Source organism: Aquarana catesbeiana, linkage group LG10 (assembly GCF_042186555.1).
Source record: "Aquarana catesbeiana isolate 2022-GZ linkage group LG10, ASM4218655v1, whole genome shotgun sequence".
Classification (NCBI taxonomy): Eukaryota; Metazoa; Chordata; class Amphibia; order Anura; family Ranidae; genus Aquarana; species Aquarana catesbeiana.
Genome location: NC_133333.1, coordinates 214,434,176 through 214,453,680, shown reverse-complemented (window position 1 = coordinate 214,453,680; position 19,505 = coordinate 214,434,176). Strand labels below are relative to the sequence as shown.

The following is a 19,505-nucleotide window of genomic DNA, read 5'->3' as shown; positions in this document are numbered from 1 at the left end:
GACATCATCTCTCACTGCCCGCTCTGCATCTCTTCTCTCCTGCCCTCACTAAATGGACCAGTGCTGCCAGCCTGCCACCAATGCAGCGACAATGCACATTTGGTGGCACTGCCTGGCATGGCAAGTAACAATCTGCATCAGGTGGCAGGTGACATGGCAAGTGACAATCTGCATCAGGTGGCAGGTGACGTGGCAAGTGACAATCTGCAAATGGTGGCAAGTGGAAATCTGCAAATGGTGGCAAGTGACAATCTGCAAATGGTGGCAAGTGACAATCTGCAAATGGTGGCAGGTGATGTGACAAGTGACGTGGCAAGTGACAATCTGCAAATGGTGGCAGGTGACGTGGCAAGTGACAATCTGCAAATGGTGTCAGGTGACGTGGCAATCTGCAAATGATAGCAGGTCAGAAAATAGAGTTAAAAGAGGAACCAGAGCAAGGACCTCTCCAATAGCGTCCTGCCTCTTTTGCAGAGAAAAAACAGACTATTGCGGTACCATAAAGAAAAGACTTAATTTAAAAAGCATACATTTATTTCAAAACATAGTAAAAAGTCCTACAAGGGACATCAATTGTACATATTCATGATTTTGACATACATAAACAATGATAATTGTTTTACAGCGTTGTTGATACTGGGTTGGTATAGCTAATGCCCACACAAGTACATGGACAAAAATGATAATGATAAAAATGATAGCAGGTGACGTGGCAATCTGCAAATGGTGGCAGGTGATGTGACAAGTGACATGGCAAGTGGAAATCTGTAAATGGTGGCAAGTGACGATCCACATCTGGTGGCAAGTGACAATCTGCAAATGGTGGCAGGTGACGTGGCAAGTGACAATCTGCAAATGGTGGCAGGTGACGTGGCAATCTGCAAATGGTGGCAGGTGTTGTGGCAAGTGACAATCCACATCTGGTGGCAGGTGACGGTGGCACGTTAAATGCTGCATCTGGTGACAGGTGATGGTGGCAAGTGACACGCTGCATCTGGTGGCAGGAGATGTGGCAAGTGACACGCTCAGGGCTCCCACTGATTCCGCATTATGGTGAGTTGAACCACTTCATTATATATTAGAATGTAACAATAGAAACAATGCACTTTGATCACCCTGACACCATATCAACCATGGTGCCATGATGATTGAAATGCCAACACCAGCTTTTGCCCACAAAAAATTGCTTATCACCCGCGTGCCCCGCTCCCCCCCCCCCCCCCCCGGCCTGCAAAAAGGTTGGGGGCTGCTGCTATGGGCTCCAGCCCCAGATCTTTCGCAGACCTAGCAACGCCCCTGCTTGTCCCCATCCTGCATTAAGTGGGATCCACTCCGGAGATCACATCTGTGGGAGACAAGCTGTCACTTGTAAACACAGAAGCTAAGTGATAGTGGTGAGCAGGGAGCAGAGGGTCTGAGCCAGAGGTGGTGGAGCTGAGTTCCTCTAAGTTCCAGCTGAAAAAAGGCCCTGCTCCTTACCTCTGCACTCTATACATTATATACTCCTTATCTCTGCACGTTATACAATATACACTCTATACATTATACTGTACACTCATGACCAAGGTGTTAATTGTCTTTATGGTTTCTAATTATTTAATGAAGCTCTCAGGCGGTGTGTCAGTTCTCTGTCTGTATTTTATGTTCAGAAAAGAATTAAGCACCCCAGATGGAATTCAAACCCACATCCCTAACTAAGGATGCCATTACCTTACCCGTTAGGCCACGGGGCTTTGCTCGTGTTTTTTGTTTGTTTTGGGGGAGGGGTTATTATTTTGTGAAATGTACAATTAGTGTACAATCAATTTTTATTGGAGATAAATCCATAGAATGAAATTATTCTAGGGCTTTGATGGACATATTATCTCCAAAGGAGGAAAAATTCCTTCCTGACCCCATAAGGCGATCGGATAATCCCTGAATCATCAGTCTAGGGTGTCCAGTTCATCTCCCTGTACATTGTTCAGAATGTAGAGAAGGGACCCCAACATCAAGGGTCCACAATCCAGAAGGCCATTTAGAAAGAGGTCTGATCTCAAACTCCACCCCTCCAGGGAGAAACCTATCCAAATTACTGCCAGAGTCACTGCTGCACATATAATTGGCAGAAAATTTGGAGGAGGAGCAGGCTATAGGGGAGGAGTCTAAATGGCATGCCTTAAACCACTTACAGTGGAACTATACTCGCCTCCCCTCACACCCCCCACCACCCTCGAAATCTTCACTTCACCGTCTTCTAGGTTCCAGCTCTTCAGCCATCTTGATTGACTAGCCATGAGGCCAGACTGAGCACAGCCTCAGTACTTTCCTGAGATAAACGGTGATAAGAGGAATGCAGGAGACATGCCCCCTCTCCTTCTGCATTCCTCTTGCCGCCGCTTGTCTACAGAGATTTCCTGTCTCCTTCCTAGCTATGTAGTCAGGCTTGGTGTCCCCACACTTTCCCCAACAACATACCTAGGAAGGGGATGTCCACTTTTCTCAGCTCTAGGCACTTTCCTGAGACAAATAGTGACAAGAGGAATGCAGAGGACATGCAAAAGGTTGAGAAACAATGCTCTAAGATATGGAAATTACAGGTAAGTCAAACTTCCTCTGATTGCAACCACTGACACCAATGGGGGTTATTATTGCTGAAATTGATCACTCATGCTGGGGCAATTACCGTCCCCACTAATACCAATGTTGGGGGTTATTATTACTGCAATTGATTACTCATGCTGGGGCAATTACTGTCCCCACTAATAACAATGTTAGGGGTTATTATTCCTTTAGTTGCTCACTCATGCTGGGGCAATTACTGTCCCCACTAATACCAATGTTGGGGGTTATTATTACTGCAATTGATCACTTCTGCTGGGGCAATTACCGTCCCCACTAATACCAATGTTGGGGGGTTATTATTCCTTCAATTGATCACTCCCTACATCCTGGTATAAGAGACAAGCAAGATATCGCCCCAGGTGGGACTCGAACCCACAATCCCTGACCGAGGAGGCCAGTGCCTTAACCATTAGGCCACCGGAGCTTTGCTATCTAGCTATATCCATCTATCTATCACCCCCCCCCCCATATCTATCCATCTAACATCCATCTATATTTAAATTTTTATAAATGTGGTGTAGAGGCGGGCTATGGGGGAGGAGTCTAAATGGCATGCCTTGAACCACTTGAAGTGGAACTATACTCGCCTCCCCTCACACCCATGCCACCCTTGAAATCTTCACTTCACTGTCTTCTAGGTTCCAGATCTTCAGCCATCTTGATTGACTAGTTATGAGGTCAGACTGAGCGCAGCCTCAGAACTTTCTTGAGACATTCCTCTTGCCGCGACTTGTCTCCGGAGAGTTCCTGTCTCCTTCCTAGCTATGTAGTCAGGCTTGGTGCCCCCACACTTCCCCCAAACAACATGCCTAGGAAGGAGATGTCCACTTTTCTCAGCTCTAGGCAATTTCCCGAGATATATGGTGACAAGAGGAATGCAGAGGGAATGCCCCCCCATTCCTTCTGCATTCCTCTTGCCGCTGCTTGTCTCAGGAGAGTACCTGTCTAGATATGTTGTCGGACGGCTGCAGGTGTAGAGGGTGCACTCCGTCTGACCTCATGGTTTTAGATTTTGAGGGCCGCGGGGGTGGCTTCTTCAATTCTGACTTCTCCAATTTTCGGTGTCTCCGTTGGAGCTTTCCGAGTCTCCGTTGGAGCTTTCCGAGTCTCCGGTGGAGCTTTCCGAGTCTCCGGTGGAGCTTTCCGAGTCTTCTTCTTCTTCGGCAATAAATTCCTCTATCTTCATGTTTAAATCTTTCCTTTGTCTTAAAATCTGGAAGGAGAAAATGACATTCGTCAGTGTTCCAGATTTATACAGTAAATGGTGACAAAGCTTGGTAAGCCCAACCCCGCCCAACCCCCCGAGGAGCAGCAAATACCCCAAGAGGGATCCTTCCCCTCTAGTGATCAGAAGAAGCACTGCACTGCAGTGACTCTGTGCTGTCGCCCCAGGACAGGAAGTATGTTTCTGGTGGGATTAAGCTGTGTGCCTGACACATACATAATAATTCTCACCAATAATAAACAGAATTTCTTCAGACAAGTCCCCAGACCATGTGATTGTGCGGTGATCACAAAATCACAAATGTGAGAGTTCTGTACAAAAAACACGTCTTGGATGCTGCTGAATAATCTCCCCTCCCCCAATATACACGGACCCCTCCATTATTCATATACTTACCGGCTGTGGTGTAAATGCTGCGGATGACTTTCCTTTCTCCACCTCGGCCCAGTCAGTCATCTTGAAAAATGGGTGCCTTCTGATGTCACGTACCAGGCGCGCCCGTTCATCCTGGTCTTCACATAAGAGCTATAAAAAAAAAAAGAAATATGATAAGAAACATGGAGAACAATAACAATATGTGACCAATAGAACTCCTCATCGTAATCCTTGATTCTGACAGTGACGTGAAGGCAGATCCTTCCACTAAGCAGTCAGTGTGATAAAAGTATTGCTATGACCCACATGAATGTGTGGTGGAAAGAATGTAGAGTTGTGTGTTCTGAACTCCTAACAAGGTCTGTATAACCTGGAAAGAGTTTTGTCTGTAAAGAGAAGGTAAAGCTGTGTATACTCACCATATCTATGAGATCCTCGAGGTGAACATTCCTGTCCTTTGGACGAATCCGGTGCAAAGGAAGGCCTGGCGTGGTCCCCTGGATTTTCTTCATCTGTCTGAACTCACGCATGCTAAAGGACATCTGATTCACTATCACTCCCAAGGAGTAATAGTCCACTGTGGTGTTGTATGGGTGCCCTTTTAGGATCTATAGAAACATAAGGAGAGAAAAAAGGATGAGAACATTCCTATTCCAGGCAAAGGATAGACGGGACTCCATGCTAACAAATATGATGTATGAAGCCTCTCAGGAGTCCTAAAATTTTGCTCAAAATACATCAAACTAAGGCGGAGATTGTGAATGTTGGCGGTGGGGCTTACCAATTATATATAGTCAAAACTTTTGTTTTATATGTTTTGGATAGAGTACGGAAGGGCTGAGACCCCTGCCAGTTTATTTTTGCTGTCTGTGTGCCATTGGGAGAATTTCCCTTCACTTCCTGTCCCCGGGATTCAAGAGGAAGTCAAAGGAATTGGTTTATAACTCCAGAGCAACATAAAATCATTTTATTCCTGTTTGTAGACTCCATTCTCAAAGCTGTTACACCAGCATGAGCTGTTCTGTTTTTAGCTCAATGACCTTTCAAAGCTGCTGGCCGTTTACTGAAAAATAACTGACACTTTTCTTTTTTTTTTCTTTAAACCACTTGGCACCCAGGCCAATTCTGACATTTCTCTCCTACATGTAAAAATCATATTTTTTTTGCTAGAAAATTACACAGAACCCCCAAACATTATATGTTTTTTTAGCAGATACCCTAGAGAATAAAATGGCGATCGTTGCAACTTTTTATCTCGCACGGTATTTGCGCAGCAATTTTTCAAACGCATTTTTTTGGGAAAAAAAAAACAATTTCATCCATTAAAAAAAAAAAAAAAAACAGTAGCTAGTTAGCCCAAACTTTTTGTATAATGTGAAAGATGACGTTACGCCGAGTAAATAGATACCTAAAATGTCATGCTTCAGTCAGGCATCCCAATACTTTTGGTAATATAGTGTAAGACAACAAAAGGCCTCTGTAGAAGTGATTAGTAATTGTTTATTTTTCTTTTCCTCTTCAGTCGTATCACAGCGGCCATTTTTACTTCTGGAACAGGTGACAGGAAGTTCTCAGGATACATCCATGATCCCGGGGTGACAACACTGGAAATACCAGTAATTGTAAGTGAATGGAAACAATGTATCATATCAGTATGTGGCGCTGTATGGGGGGGAAAAGTTCACTCTAATGCTGGGTTTACACTGATGCGATGCGGGAAACGCACAGGAATTATTGCGTTTTCCGCACCGCATAGCAATCGCACTGTGTTCATACCATCTGCTGCGGGTGGCAATTAAAACTTAAGGACGCCCCCAAAGCAGGTCGCAGAAAGCAGTGTGTTTTGCTAAAATCGGATCACATGGGTACAAACTCCCATGGGACCCGATTCCAGTGCGGATGCAGTGCGATTTGAGCCATGTGAAATGATGGGCTCAAATCGCGCTGCACATAATCACTTGTGATATGCACAGGAATGCGTTGCGATTCCTGTGCGAATGACATATGATGTGACGTGTCCCATCAGTGTGAACCCGTCCTATAGCCGACCTAAACTCATCCATTTAACTTTCCCAAAGCAGCTACATTTAGATCTGGTTCACACCGGGACCGCACAGAACTCATGCCGCATTCCCGTTCTGATTCCCGCGCACTCCCATGTGGTGAGACTTTTGAGGTGCAAATCTTATTGGGATGTGGAAAAAGTAGCACAGGGACTAACTATTAAAAAGAAAGCTGGGCATCAAATCGCATCGGTATCATGGTGCCTGCAATGTCACAGAACTGGCCTTTCCTGCAGCACATTGTGGTGTGTCGGCCTTTAGCCGGGTTCACATTGAGAGCTGAACTTCAGCTGAACTCGCACCATTTCAACCCAGCAATGCAGTCCGACTTTAGGGGCGATTTGACAGACATCTGTGCGGGTTCATACACAAATGTCTATTCAAATCGCCCCCCGAAGTTGCCAGAAGTAGTACAGGATCTACTTTTGGGAATCGGTGAGGCGCCGCACCAATTCGGATGGTGCCATTGCCGGCAGTAGCCACCGATTTGTCATGTGGTGTGACATGTCAATTTGGATGCCAAATCGGCCCGATGTGAACGTGGGATTAAGACATCTGGTGATTGATAACTGGCACATGATTGATAAATGTCTGGTGTCATCTCCATGGCATCTGAAGGTTGGTTAGAAGCTAAGATGGCCACTTCTTTGGCAGTAGGTGATAGGAGGGTTTAGTACAGGCATATTCAAAGTCCAGCCCTGCGTTCTGGTTTAATGCGGCCCCGCTGGTAATTTGAATATATATATATCTTTTATGACCCCCAACGAATCGACTCATTGGGGGGCCACAAGAGATATATACCATATTTATCGTTCGGGCGGCCTGGGAGGGGACAGGGAGGGGGGCGGGACGAGCGCCGTCAGATTACATACAGGAGAATCTCCTGTTTGCTCGGCAGCCTCTGTAATAGGAAGTCCCGTCTCCTGGGCTGGCATTGGACGACTGTTCTATCTATCATAGAAGGCATAGGAGGCGGGACTTTGTATTAAAGAGGCCGCCGAGTGAACAGGAGATTCTCCTGTATGCAATATGTTGGCGCTCGTCGCGCCCCCCTCCCTGTCCTCTCTGGGGCTGCAGATGGGCATCGATCAGGCTGCACTGATGGCAATGGTGAGGCTGCATTCATGGCAATGGTGAGGCTACATTCATGGTAATGGTGAGGCTGCACACATATATATATTATATACATGTGTATGCCCGCCAAAGTGTATGACTTTCCTTACTTAGCTGCTATGGGCTCTAGCCCGAGATCTTTTGTAGACCTAACAACGCCCCTGGTGGGGGCCCTTCATGGTTTCTTGCACCGGGGCCCTGAAGATTCTAGTTACGCCTCTGCTGTCAGACCTTCATGAACACAACCAAGAACTGCACAGGCATCAGGGTTTACATGATTGTGTCACCTCTGAACCAGCATCTCTGTCGAGGAAGTAGACGGTGACTCTGAATGATGCCTGAAAATAGATGGTGTGATCCTTCTGGAGATCCTTCTGGAGAGAAAAGCAGATGGAGGCATTGTCGGGGGGAGTACTGTGATCTCTGTGAGAGGTACAGATTATTTAACATGCATGGACTTAACATAAAATATTTATCTGATGCTAGGGCTGATTTAGGCATGCCCTTCGGGGCGGCTCACTATCCAAGGTCGTGCATGAAATCAAATGCATGAAGGCAAACAACCTTCAGCCTTTACAACCACTAGAAGTTTCTCCCTAACATGCCTTGGTTAATGACTGTTAAGTCTATTCACACTAAAGCTTGGTTCACTGCAGCGATGCGGGAACCCTGCGAATCGACTGTGGGTTCCCACATTGCTTGTCTCCTGGTGGTAGTTCACACTGCCCTTTGCAAACTGCTGGGAGTGTCAATTAAAGTTGACACCCCCATATCAGTTCGCATATCACAGTGCGATCTCCAATTTCGAACAGGAATTGGATCGCATGGGTGTGTGAACACACATGCAATCCAATTCTGCTGCAGACCAAAAAAAGGGTCCTGTGCGAGTTTGGTCCGAATGCGATGCAAATTCAGCCAGACTATCTGTATGGCTGAATTCGCACTTCACAGACATCGCATGTGATTTGCACTGTAGTGCGGTGCAAATTACAGTACATGCGATCTCGCACCACGCAGCAGTGTGAACTGGCCCTAAATCTTAAAGCTGCTCTTCACCCTTTCAGCACTCTTCCCTCCTCTCCACTCCTCCTTCCATTCTTAAATAGCACTGTCTTTTTTTTTTTTTTTTTTTAAATGTGTTCGGGCTGCCCGCCTTTACACGTCATTACCCTAGGTCAGGGATAAGCAATTAGTGGACCTCCAGCTGTTGCAGAACTACAAGCCCCATGAGGCATAGCAAGACTCTGACAGCTACAAGCATGACACCCAGAGGCAAAGGCATGATGGGACTTGTAGTTTTGCAACAGCTGGAGGTCCGCTAATAGGTGAATGACGTGCACTGTGCACCCTTTGTCTCCTGGGAAATGCATTTCACATGTCCCAGAAGACATTCATGGAGGGACATATGGGTCAAGTGGCGTGTCAGATGACGCCACACCGGAAAAATGGTGGGACCGAGCGGAGGCAAAACAGAAGAGGATCTTAGTGGGGCAACGCTAGATCCTCTGGGTGGGTGAGTATCTGATTTGTGCAGAAGACAACCTCTGGTAAGCAGGGCTTGAAAAAAAATTGCAGGTGAGGATCCGCTTTAAAGTAAAAAAGCGCATCAAGAATGAATTTTGACACAAAAAGGAAATGCGCATCGACAGCACACCTGCCTAAAGCTACAAAAATAATAATATCTATGTATACGCACATGGGAATGTGCACATCGCTGAAACATGCTGTGGCATGCGCTGCATGCATTGTTTTGTCCTTCATTTTGAATGGGGCCTAGACTCAAAAGGAATAACAACCAAGAGCATCTGTAATAAGTCTGACTTAAAGTGACACTAAAATTCTATTCTTTTTTTTTCCCCGCTGTGATTCAACTTCCTGTTACAAAGTGGCTACTGTCATTCCCCATGATCCCACTGTATGTAGGAGCGTAGCCACCCTCTCTTCCTCACTCCTGAGCAGTACCGGGACAGGGTCATCCAGTGCCCAGGGCAGGAATGCAGAACTGTGCCCCCCCCCCCCCCAATTAATATACGCTGTAGAATGGGTGTACCAGTCTGTGTCTATGTTTTGCTCCTTTGCTTTGCTGCGCCCAACACAACTGTCCTCCCTGCCCACCCCTTGTCCTGGCCCTGCTCCTGAGATAGACTAGGGACTATGGACGATGAGATTTGTAATGTGCATAGAGCAGTCCACAAGACCGCAACTAACATGTAGGGCCGGGAATAGGCAGGGGCAGGAGAGGCAGCTGCCCCTGGTGCATTCTTTTCATGCGGGTTTAGGGCAGTGTTGCCAACCTACCAGATTGAAATTTACTGGCAGGACACCCATAATTTACTGGCACAAGTCAAGTTTTTACTGACATATTTAAAAGTTACAAAATGACAGTTTTAAGTGACAATTTCAGTATTTAGGCTACAAACAAGTACAATATGCAATTAGCAAAGTGATTTAAGGTAGATATTAAGGCAAAAACATATTACTTATATTATTTTCGATACAGTAAATAAGTAGCTCAGGGACAGGAATCAAGAGGGCAAGAAATTAGAATTATAAAAAATAAATAAAGTGCGCTAATTATATGAAAATACACACATAGATGTGAATACATGTGGGTAGTAGTAAAAACCACAATCCACTGAGAGCAAGTAAATGACTCCATGAGTGGTAAAAATATATAAGTGCAAAACATAAAAACTCAAATAAAAAGAAGAAACAAAAAATGTGTACATGTGAAATACAATGATATTAATAGCATGAAAATCTGAAAATCGAACAAACTCAGTCCATGGGTTCAAATATAAAAAGTTCATCAGTGAAAAAAAGCTTCCATCCACTATACAGCTCAGCAGCAACTAATCCCCCTATGAGTGGATTGACAAGGGAGAGAGATGTGCAGGATGGTGCAAATCCACTGGCGGTGACTCCAATAAGTAAGAAAGTGATAAAGGTGGACTCTTACCCTCCGTGTTGGACCCCCTCCTTGGCAGGGTCTATCAGGCATGCAGATTTTTGCCCTCTGCAGGGACCATGTAATGAGAAGAAGAAATTAGAATTGGCGGCTCACACACATGAAATTGACTCTCCCAGTGACACTGACAGCAGAGTGCAGCAGCACAGATGATGATGACACCTCACCAACATGACACCTCCCCTCCTGAGTCACAGTGACCCTCTCTCTCTCCAAGCCAGGGGGTCCCTTCAGTCCACTCCCAGCTTGCTTTCCTCTCGTTCCACAGACCTGCACATGAGGCTCCGGCTGCTCCGTTCCCTTGCACCATGACTTCACCCGACATACTGCGGTCACAGTCCGAACACACTATAGCAGGCCCTCGGATGGTCTCGGCCAAGCGTCACAGCCATATTTTTTACTGGCAACCTTTTTCTTTCACTGGCATTTACTGGCAGAAGAAAAGTGCCCATTTTTTACTGGCTGCCAGTAAAAATACTGGCGGTTGGCAATGCTGGTTTAGGGGTGCAGTGTGGCTGCCCTGTCTTTTCCTATACCTTCACTACAGAAGAGGAGTCAGCAGTTGCTGCTCTGTTCATTGAGCTCACATTAGGCTCATTACTGCCACTTCTGGCCACTGGCTGCATGTGCATTCCTTGTGTGTATGCTCCCTGTGTTCTGTACTGTGATCGGCTCCAGCTCTTCTCTGTTTCTCAGCTGTGACATGTGGAAACAAGAGCTGGGACTGGGAAGATCAGCTATACAAGTAGGGGATGTGTGTACAAGTGAAGGAAGGAGGGGGGCTGGAACTGTGTATACAGATGTCTGTGAGGGGGGATGAGTGTGTACAGGTGTGTGTGGGGGGCTGAGTGTGTACAGGTGTGTGTGGGGGGGCTAAGTCTGTACAGGTGTGTGTGGGGGGGGGGCTAAGTGTGTACAGGTGTGTGTGTGGGGGGGCTAAGTCTGTACAGGTGTGTGTGTGTGGGGGGGGCTAAGTGTGTACAGGTGTGTGTGTGGGGGGGCTAAGTGTGTACAGGTGTGTGTGGGGGGCTAAGTGTGTACAGGTGTGTGGGGGGGGCTAAGTGTGTACAGGTGTGTGTGGGGGGCTAAGTGTGTACAGGTGTGTGTGTGTGGGGGGGGGGGGCTAAGTGTGTACAGGTGTGTGTGGGGGGCTAAGTGTGTACAGGTGTGTGTGTGGGGGGCTGAGTGTGTACAGGTGTGTGTGTGGGGGGGCTAAGTGTGTACAGGTGTGTGTGGGGGGGCTAAGTGTGTACAGGTGTGTGTGTGGGGGGGCTAAGTGTGTACAGGTGTGTGTGGGGGGCTAAGTGTGTACAGGTGTGTGTGGGGGGGCTAAGTGTGTACAGGTGTGTGTGTGGGGGGGCTAAGTCTGTACAGGTGTGTGTGGGGGTAAGTGTGTACAGGTGTGTGGGGGGGGCTAAGTGTGTACAGGTGTGTGGGGGGGGGCTAAGTGTGTACAGGTGTGTGTGGGGGGCTAAGTGTGTACAGGTGTGTGTGGGGGGCTAAGTGTGTACGGTGTGTGGGGGGGCTAAGTGTGTACAGGTGTGTGGGGGGGGATAAGTGTGTACGGTGTGTGGGGGGGCTAAGTGTGTACAGGTGTGTGGGGGGGCTAAGTGTGTACAGGTGTGTGTGTGTGTGGGGGCTAAGTGTGTACAGGTGTGTGTGGGGGGGCTAAGTGTGTACAGGTGTGGGGGGGCTAAGTTTTTACAGGTGTGTGTGGGGGGCTAAGTGTGTACAGGTGTGGGGGGCTAAGTGTTTACAGGTGTGTGTGGGGGGGGCTAAGTGTGTACAGGTGTGTGTGGGGGGGCTAAGTGTGTACATGTGTGGGGGAGCTAAGTGTTTACAGGTGTGTGTGGGGGGCTAAGTGTGTACAGGTGTGTGGGGGGGCTAAGTGTGTACAGGTGTGTGTGGGGGGGCTAAGTGTGTACAGGTGTGTGTGTGGGGGGGCTAAGTGTGTACAGGTGTGTGTGGGGGGGCTAGGTGTGTGTGGGGGGCTAAGTGTGTACAGGTGTGCGTGGGGTGCTAAGTGTGTACAGGTGTGTGTGTGTGGGGGGGGGGCTAAGTGTGTACAGGTGTGTGTGGGGGGGCTAAGTGTGTAGAGGTGTGTGTGGGTGGGCTAGGTGTGTGTGGGGGGCTAAGTGTGTACAGGTGTGCGTGGGGGGCTAAGTGTGTACAGGTGTGTGTGTGGGGGGGGCTAAGTGTGTATAGGTGTGTGGGGGGAACTACACTTATACGCACTTCAGCCCTGGAAGATTTTACCCCCTTCATGACCTGGCCATTTTTTGCTATTCAGCACTGCGCTAATTTAACTGGCAATTGCATGGACATACAACGCTGTACCCAAGCTAAATTTGTATATTTTTTTTCACACAAATAGACTTTTCTTTTGGCAGTGTTTGATCACCACTGGATTTTTTTTTTTTTTTTTGCGATATAAACGGGGAAAAAAAATCTAGATTTTTTACTTTCTGCTATAAAACATATCCAATAAAAAAATGAAACAAATCAAATTTCTTCATAAATTTTGGCCAAAATGTATTCTGCTACATGTTAGTAATACAAAGAAAATCCCAATAAGTGTGTATTGATTGGTTTGCGTGAAAGTTATAGTGTCTAAAAACACATATATACTGGAATTTAAAAATTTTTTTTTTTTTTTAATACTACTAATAACGACGATAAACGACTTATAATAGGACTGTGATATTGCTGCGGTCAATCTGACACTGACACTGACGCTGAGGGGAACTGACAAACTGCCACTGACATCACAAGTTTCATTAATACAGTGATCAGTGCTAAAAATATACACTGTCACTGTACTAATGACACTGGATGAGAAACTGACAGATTGCTCCCAGTGTACAGAGCTCTCTGTTGAATATCAACACAGAGCTCTTGGCTGTGAATGTACACAGCCGATCAGCAGGTCCCAGGCGTGAATCATTGGCATGTGAATCCATCTACAATCATAGTGGGAGCCGGTCAGGTTCCCTAAACCCGGAAATAGGCAGCACTGTACCAGTACATTGCTTTACCTACAGTGGCCACCCTTCCACAGTACGATGCAGGCGGATGGTCATTAAGTGGATACAGATGTGGAGCAGAGCTGTGTGTGTGTACAGGTGTAGGGGGCTGTGTGTGTACAGGTGTAGGGGGCTGTGTGTGTACAGGTGTGTGTGTGTGAGGGGGGGGGGACTGAGTGTGTACAGGTGTCACTTTGTGTGTGTGTGTGTGTGTGTGTATAGGTGTACAGGTGTGGTAGGGAGCTGTGTGTGCACAGGTGTGTGGGGGCTTTGTATGTACAGGTGTGTGGGGGCTTTGTATGTACAGGTGTGTGGGGGCTTTGTATGTACAGGTGTGTGGGGGCTTTGTATGTACAGGTGTGTGGGGGCTTTGTATGTACAGGTGTGTGGGGGGCTGTATGCGTGGGGAGCTGTATATTTACAGGTGTGGTGAGGAGCTGTGTGTGTGGGAAGCTGTATGTGTACAGGTGTGTGGAGGCTGTGTTTGTGTACAGGTGTGGGGAGCTGAGTGATTAGGCTGAAGGTGGGCACTGATTAGGCTGAAGGTGGGCACTGATTAGGCTGAAGGTGGGCACTGATTAGGCTGAAGGTGGGCACTGATTAGGCTGCACTGAAGTTGCAGATGGGCACCAATCAGGGCTGCATTGATGCTCACTGATCATTATTTTGCTTCAAAGTGGTTTATTTTTAAAAAAAAGTTTTTTTTTTCTGAAACTTCCCTCTTAAATTGGGGTGTGTGTTATACGCCGATAAATACGGTGTTTGAAACGTTATCACACTATGTGGAACTTTTTTTATTCTTTGGGTTTTACCGTGTGAGCTGACTTTCACCTCCTTGAGTGTCCTCCCATTGGCTGTATTACACTTGATGTCCGTTTGAACACATACTGATGCCCTATGCTGTGCCAAGTTAGGAATATCGATGTCATCAGGATTGTCAATGGTTTTTCATCAATCATGGTGTTTTGACACCTGAGCCATTTTGACTTGAGAGGTATATGCCCCTTCAAGTCCAACCTTTCTGGTAAGCCTTCAACCAATTGGTGGCAGTCTCTTCACAAGATTTCTTCACAAGGTTTCTTCACTTGTTGACCTGCATTGATGTTTACTGGTTTACATCTACTCATGGACAGTGTTCATAATCACTATACCAATTCAGTCTTTATGTTTATTAGTTTTCACATGGTGAACATTTTCACAAATGCCATTTATATGTATGTTTATTTGTTTATAAGCGCTGCATAATTTTTTGCTTTCGACACATGGTGGTAGGCATGAGGGGCATCTTCCCCGCACACAGTGTTTTCATATGAGGAGGGAGGAACCACGCAGCAAGCTGTTCCTTCCTCACCTCATGTGTGCTCTGCTATTTGTTTTGCCTCTGGCTGGTCCAGCGCTATTTACAGCCAGTGCAAGGAGACTGACACAGGCAAAGAACACACAGCAGGGAGGTCCAACAACATCACTGCGTACTTTGGGGTACACAGGAAACCTTAATGGTGGGTCTGAAGCTGTGCAGTGGAGTTAACAAGTGTGCTGGCAGCTGGGAGTGATATCACAGCTACAAAAGTCAATCATGTGGGAGGGATGCATTTTGGCATCTTCGAGCTGAGCGCTAAATGACCTTGTCCCGGTACTGCTAACATGCACTACTTATTCCAAACAAATGGAAGTGGGGGGGGGAAAAGGAAAGGTTCGGCTGCTCACAGAGAATGTCACAAGGAGGCTGAAAAGCACAAAGAGAAATAATTGACTAAAGAACTGATTTCAGGGCCATTAAAGAGGAGCTCCACGCTCCTGCAGAAAAGTTAAACGTCAGCAGCTACAAATACTGTAGCTGCTGACTTTTAATATTAGGGCACTTACCTGTCCATGAATCCAGCAGTGTGTGAAAGGGATTGATTACTGGTGGCCGACCACCCTTTTATCCTGGTAAATTCACCGCAGCCGCCATCAGAATTCTGGAGACCTCATTGACACACACACAGCAGGCAATGTGCAAAGCAAGTCTGAAACTTTATTAAGGGATACAGCTTATAAAGGAGAAAACAAGAGGGGAGGGGTGGATCAGCCTGGTGCAGGTCTACAATTTTGTTTCTGGTGTCCTTCGACAGCTCTTTGGTCTTCACCATAGTGAAGTTTGGAGTGTGACTGTTTGAGGTTGTGGACAGGTGTCTTTTATACTGATAACAAGTTCAAACAGGTGCCATTAATACAAGTAATGAGTGGAGGACAGAGGAGCCTCTTAAAGAAGAAGATACAGGTCTGTGAGAGCCAGAAATCTTGCTTGTTTGTAGGTGACCAAATATTTATTTTCCACCATAATTTGCAAATAAATTCTTTCAAAAATCAGACAATGTGATTGTCTGGATTTGTTTCCACATTTTGTCTCTCATAGTTGAGGTATACCTATGATGACAATTACAGACCTCTCTCATCTTTTTAGGTGGGAGAACTTGCACAATTGGTGGCTGACTAAATACTTTTTTGCCCCACTGTATGCACATACACATATACCTATATATATATATATATATATATATATATATATATGGCCAACAATGGCCCCTTTATTAATTCCAAACAATAAAATTGTATAAAAATAACTTTCTTATTTTAATTATATATATAACATATATTTATAACCAAAAACATTTTACTGCTATGTCTGAGGTTCCTGAAAGAAGGTACCACTATCTCATCAGCTGACCACCACCACGGCATCCTGGCCCCTAGCCGCGATCCATCCAGGTCAGTGACAAATGCTTACCACCTTCTTGCACCTTCAGCTTGATGACCGATAGTCCATATTACCAGATAGGTACCCATACCAAGATAGATCCCAACCCGTACCACACCATATATTCAATATTGTCTAATTATTAATATATATACATACACAAGTTTACTTCTTATTCAATGTATTTTAACAGTTTTAATAAAGCACAAGCAGACCTTTGCTTGACCCTGTCAAACTTAATTAATGTTCTGCACCTAACTTTCCCAAACCACCTGTTGTAAGGAGTTTTTATTGCTTGTCCTTGAAGACTTTTTATCTTTTCTCACCAAGCTATATTTCAACTATTATCAGAATATTCCTTGTCTAATTAGTGAACTTACAATGAACTATCTTAATACATTTTCGAGAACACCTGTGTACAAGTACTTGTCATAAAGCAGAGGTCATTTAAAGTTCAACACTTACAAGAACTGTAAAATGGAAGACAAAAGACAAAATAGAGTTACAGTTGATCATATGCTCTATAACAGTGTGTTCACCCAGGCCGATTTTTCAATCGGCTATCGGGTGCTGCCGCCACCATCTCCAATAAGGAAAACCAGCTCTCTAATTGGGCCGGCTGCGGGGGAAGGAGGAGGGGGCAGAACTTCTGTCAAACTCAGCTGGAAGTGGGAGTGGGTACCTGTCAAAACCAAGTACCCCCCCCCCCAAACAAAAAGGTGCCAAATGTGGCAGCGGAGGGGAGAAGGAGGCAGATAAGAGTGGAGTTCCCCTTTTGGGTGTAGCTCTGCTTTAGGTAGTGGATGTTTATGGATTATTTCTGGAGAATAATAAATGTTGTTAGGCTGCACCTTAGGGTTTCGTGAATGTCATTGGCACCCCAAATGCGCAAAAGACAAATTTATCGCTCAAAAAACTTGTGGCAAAACGCGCAGTTAAAAACCCACAAAGCTCGATGCGCAAAAAGGTACATCAGCTACTTTGAGCAAATTGATGTGATATTGATAAAAAACAATATTGATACAACTGATACAAACAAACGTACCTGCCCCTCAGCCATTGTAATGAAGAATGCAAGCATTGCCTTTGCTGGTTAAAAAACATTTTTTTTTTCTTTTTTGGCCCGTAGCCATCGGCACAGCAAAAAAAAAAAAAAACCTCAAAAAAAACACACACAAATTGTCCCTAATAAGCTCTAAATGCCATGAGCCCTATTCTGGCCAACATTTAATGTTTCTGTCTCTGATTCCCAGCCGATTCTAAAATCTGTCATACGCAGATTCTCTAGTGCCTGTATCACGTGGCGTTTGAAACTATTTTTGTGTTAGGATTCCATTTAGATTAATACCAACATTTTATTGTCTGTAAGACGGTGAAAAAAAAAAACTGATGGCAAGCTTAACATGAAACAGAAATATAACAAAAGCAGCAAAATGAAGCAGATTTGTACAGTATGCATGGCACAAAGCTTGGAAGTGTGCCCCTAGTGGATGCAGAAGGGAAGCACACCAGATTAAAAAAACATAACTTCGCCTTCTCAAGGATGAACAAAGAAGTAACAAGTTTATTTAAACAGCTGGTGGAGAGAGCGATATTCAGAGAGCAGTAACCTGTAGCAACCAGAGTTCAAACTTTAGAGAGCAAATAATGGGTGCTGATTGGCTACTCTGAATTGTTAAATAAAGCTTTTATTAATAATGTCAGGATAGATGCAAATAAAAAGCTTCCCATGACCTTGAGTTTTGTGAGTGTTCTATGTGCAGAAGAGCCATATAAAATATATAAATGTTCTTAATGTTTTTTTTTCCTCTAGAATTCCTCTAAAATGTTATTTATAGTGGCCGCCTGATCGTGATTTCCAGGAACGATGTCTGGCTCTGCAGTCTCAGGAAGTCCCTGCTTTCAGAGAGGACCGTGCGCATCATAATTCACATCTTATGAACTGTTAACCACTTTTTACCCCCTTCCTGACCAGGCCATTTTTTGCGATACGGCACCGTGTTGCTTTAACTGACAATTGCGCGGTCGTTCGACACTGTACCCACATAAAATTGATGTCCTTTGCTTCCCACAAATAGAGCTGCGTTTTTTATTTTTTGCGCTATAAAATGACCAACAATTTTGAAAAAACAAACAAACAGTATTTTTTACTTTCTGCTATAAAACCTACGCATTAAAAAAAATGTAAAAAACAAATTTCCTCATCAATTAAGACCAATATGTATTCTGGTATATATTTTTGGTAAAAAAAAAAAATCCCAGTAAACGTGTATTGATTGGTTTGCGCACAAGTTATAGCGTCTACAAACTTTGGGATAGATTTATGGAATTTTTATTTTTTTAATTGTTTTTACTAGTAATGGCGGCGATCAGCGATTTTTAGCGGGGCTGCGACATTGCGCTGGACAAACCTGACACTAAGTGACACTTTTTGGGGATCAGTGACACCAATACAGTGATCAGTGCTAAGAAAATGCACTGACACTGTATAAATGACACTGGCAGGGAAGGGGTTAACACCAGGGGCAATCAAGGGGTTAAGTGTGCTCCTAGGGAGTGCTTTGTAACTGTGGGCGGAGTGAATGCAGTGGACGAAAAGAGAGATCCGTGTTTCTGCTTAGCAGCAACACAAGATCTCTCTTTTGCTCCCTGACAGAACAGCGGCCTACCTTGTTTACCTAGGCAGACCGCCGTTCTGCCTCTCCTTCGAACGATCAGCGGGTCCTGGCGGCCGGACCCGCTGATTGGCTCCCGCTGTGATTGGACAGCCCCAGATTGTGTGCACAAAATCACGTACTGGTACTTGATTTTGCGCAGCCGGGCCGCCTTGCCGCAGTATATATGCGGTTAAAGCACTCTGGGCTCTTTAAAAGGTCAACCTGCCCAAAAGTGATATTTCATTTATAGGCGGAGTTATACTTCTTGTGCACCTTACCGGTAAACATTTTCCAGTCACAGTACTGGGCTAATTCACCTTGAACAGCCAGCTCCCCCAAGACACACATTTCAGTTTTAAGTGGATGCTGGAGAATGTGTTGCTGTAATTAATGTGCCCGGTATGTAATTCATTTCACATCTCTCTATAGAGCTTCCTTATCTTAAAAGAATAGTCCATGTAAAACTGATAATTCTGTGTCTAGTGGATACTGGAGAGTTACGCCAGCTAAACCTCATTTTTTTTTATTTATATAAAATTTACAAAGACGTGTGAACACTCCCAGTTGGTGAGAATAGGGACAGTGACTATGGCGGGAAGATCTCACTGCCGTATTCCTATAGAGTATAGAGTCACCAGATGCCGGGGGGGAGGCAACCAAATAGCAAGCTCCACCTACAGATACCATATCATCATTGGACTAACCCTTCTCTCTAATTCACCACAACATTTTTCAAC

General features: G+C 45.3%; 1 protein-coding gene and 1 non-coding gene across 2 annotated transcripts; both read right to left on the bottom strand.

Annotated features, from left to right (window-relative positions):
• Positions 1–2,955: 2,955 nt before the first annotated feature.
• On the bottom strand, positions 2,956–3,028 carry TRNAR-CCU (transfer RNA arginine (anticodon CCU)). The gene has a single exon. It is a non-coding gene; the product is annotated as a tRNA-Arg (tRNA).
• Positions 3,029–3,640: 612 nt separating this feature from the next.
• On the bottom strand, positions 3,641–15,245 carry LOC141109884 (protein kinase C theta type-like). The gene is made up of 5 exons (XM_073601140.1): positions 15,238–15,245; positions 7,668–7,803; positions 4,624–4,812; positions 4,226–4,354; positions 3,641–3,817 (listed from the first exon to the last, which is right to left on the bottom strand). Exons 1-5 carry the CDS (start codon positions 15,243–15,245, stop codon positions 3,641–3,643), a joined length of 639 nt encoding a protein of 212 aa, XP_073457241.1.
• Positions 15,246–19,505: the final 4,260 nt, after the last annotated feature.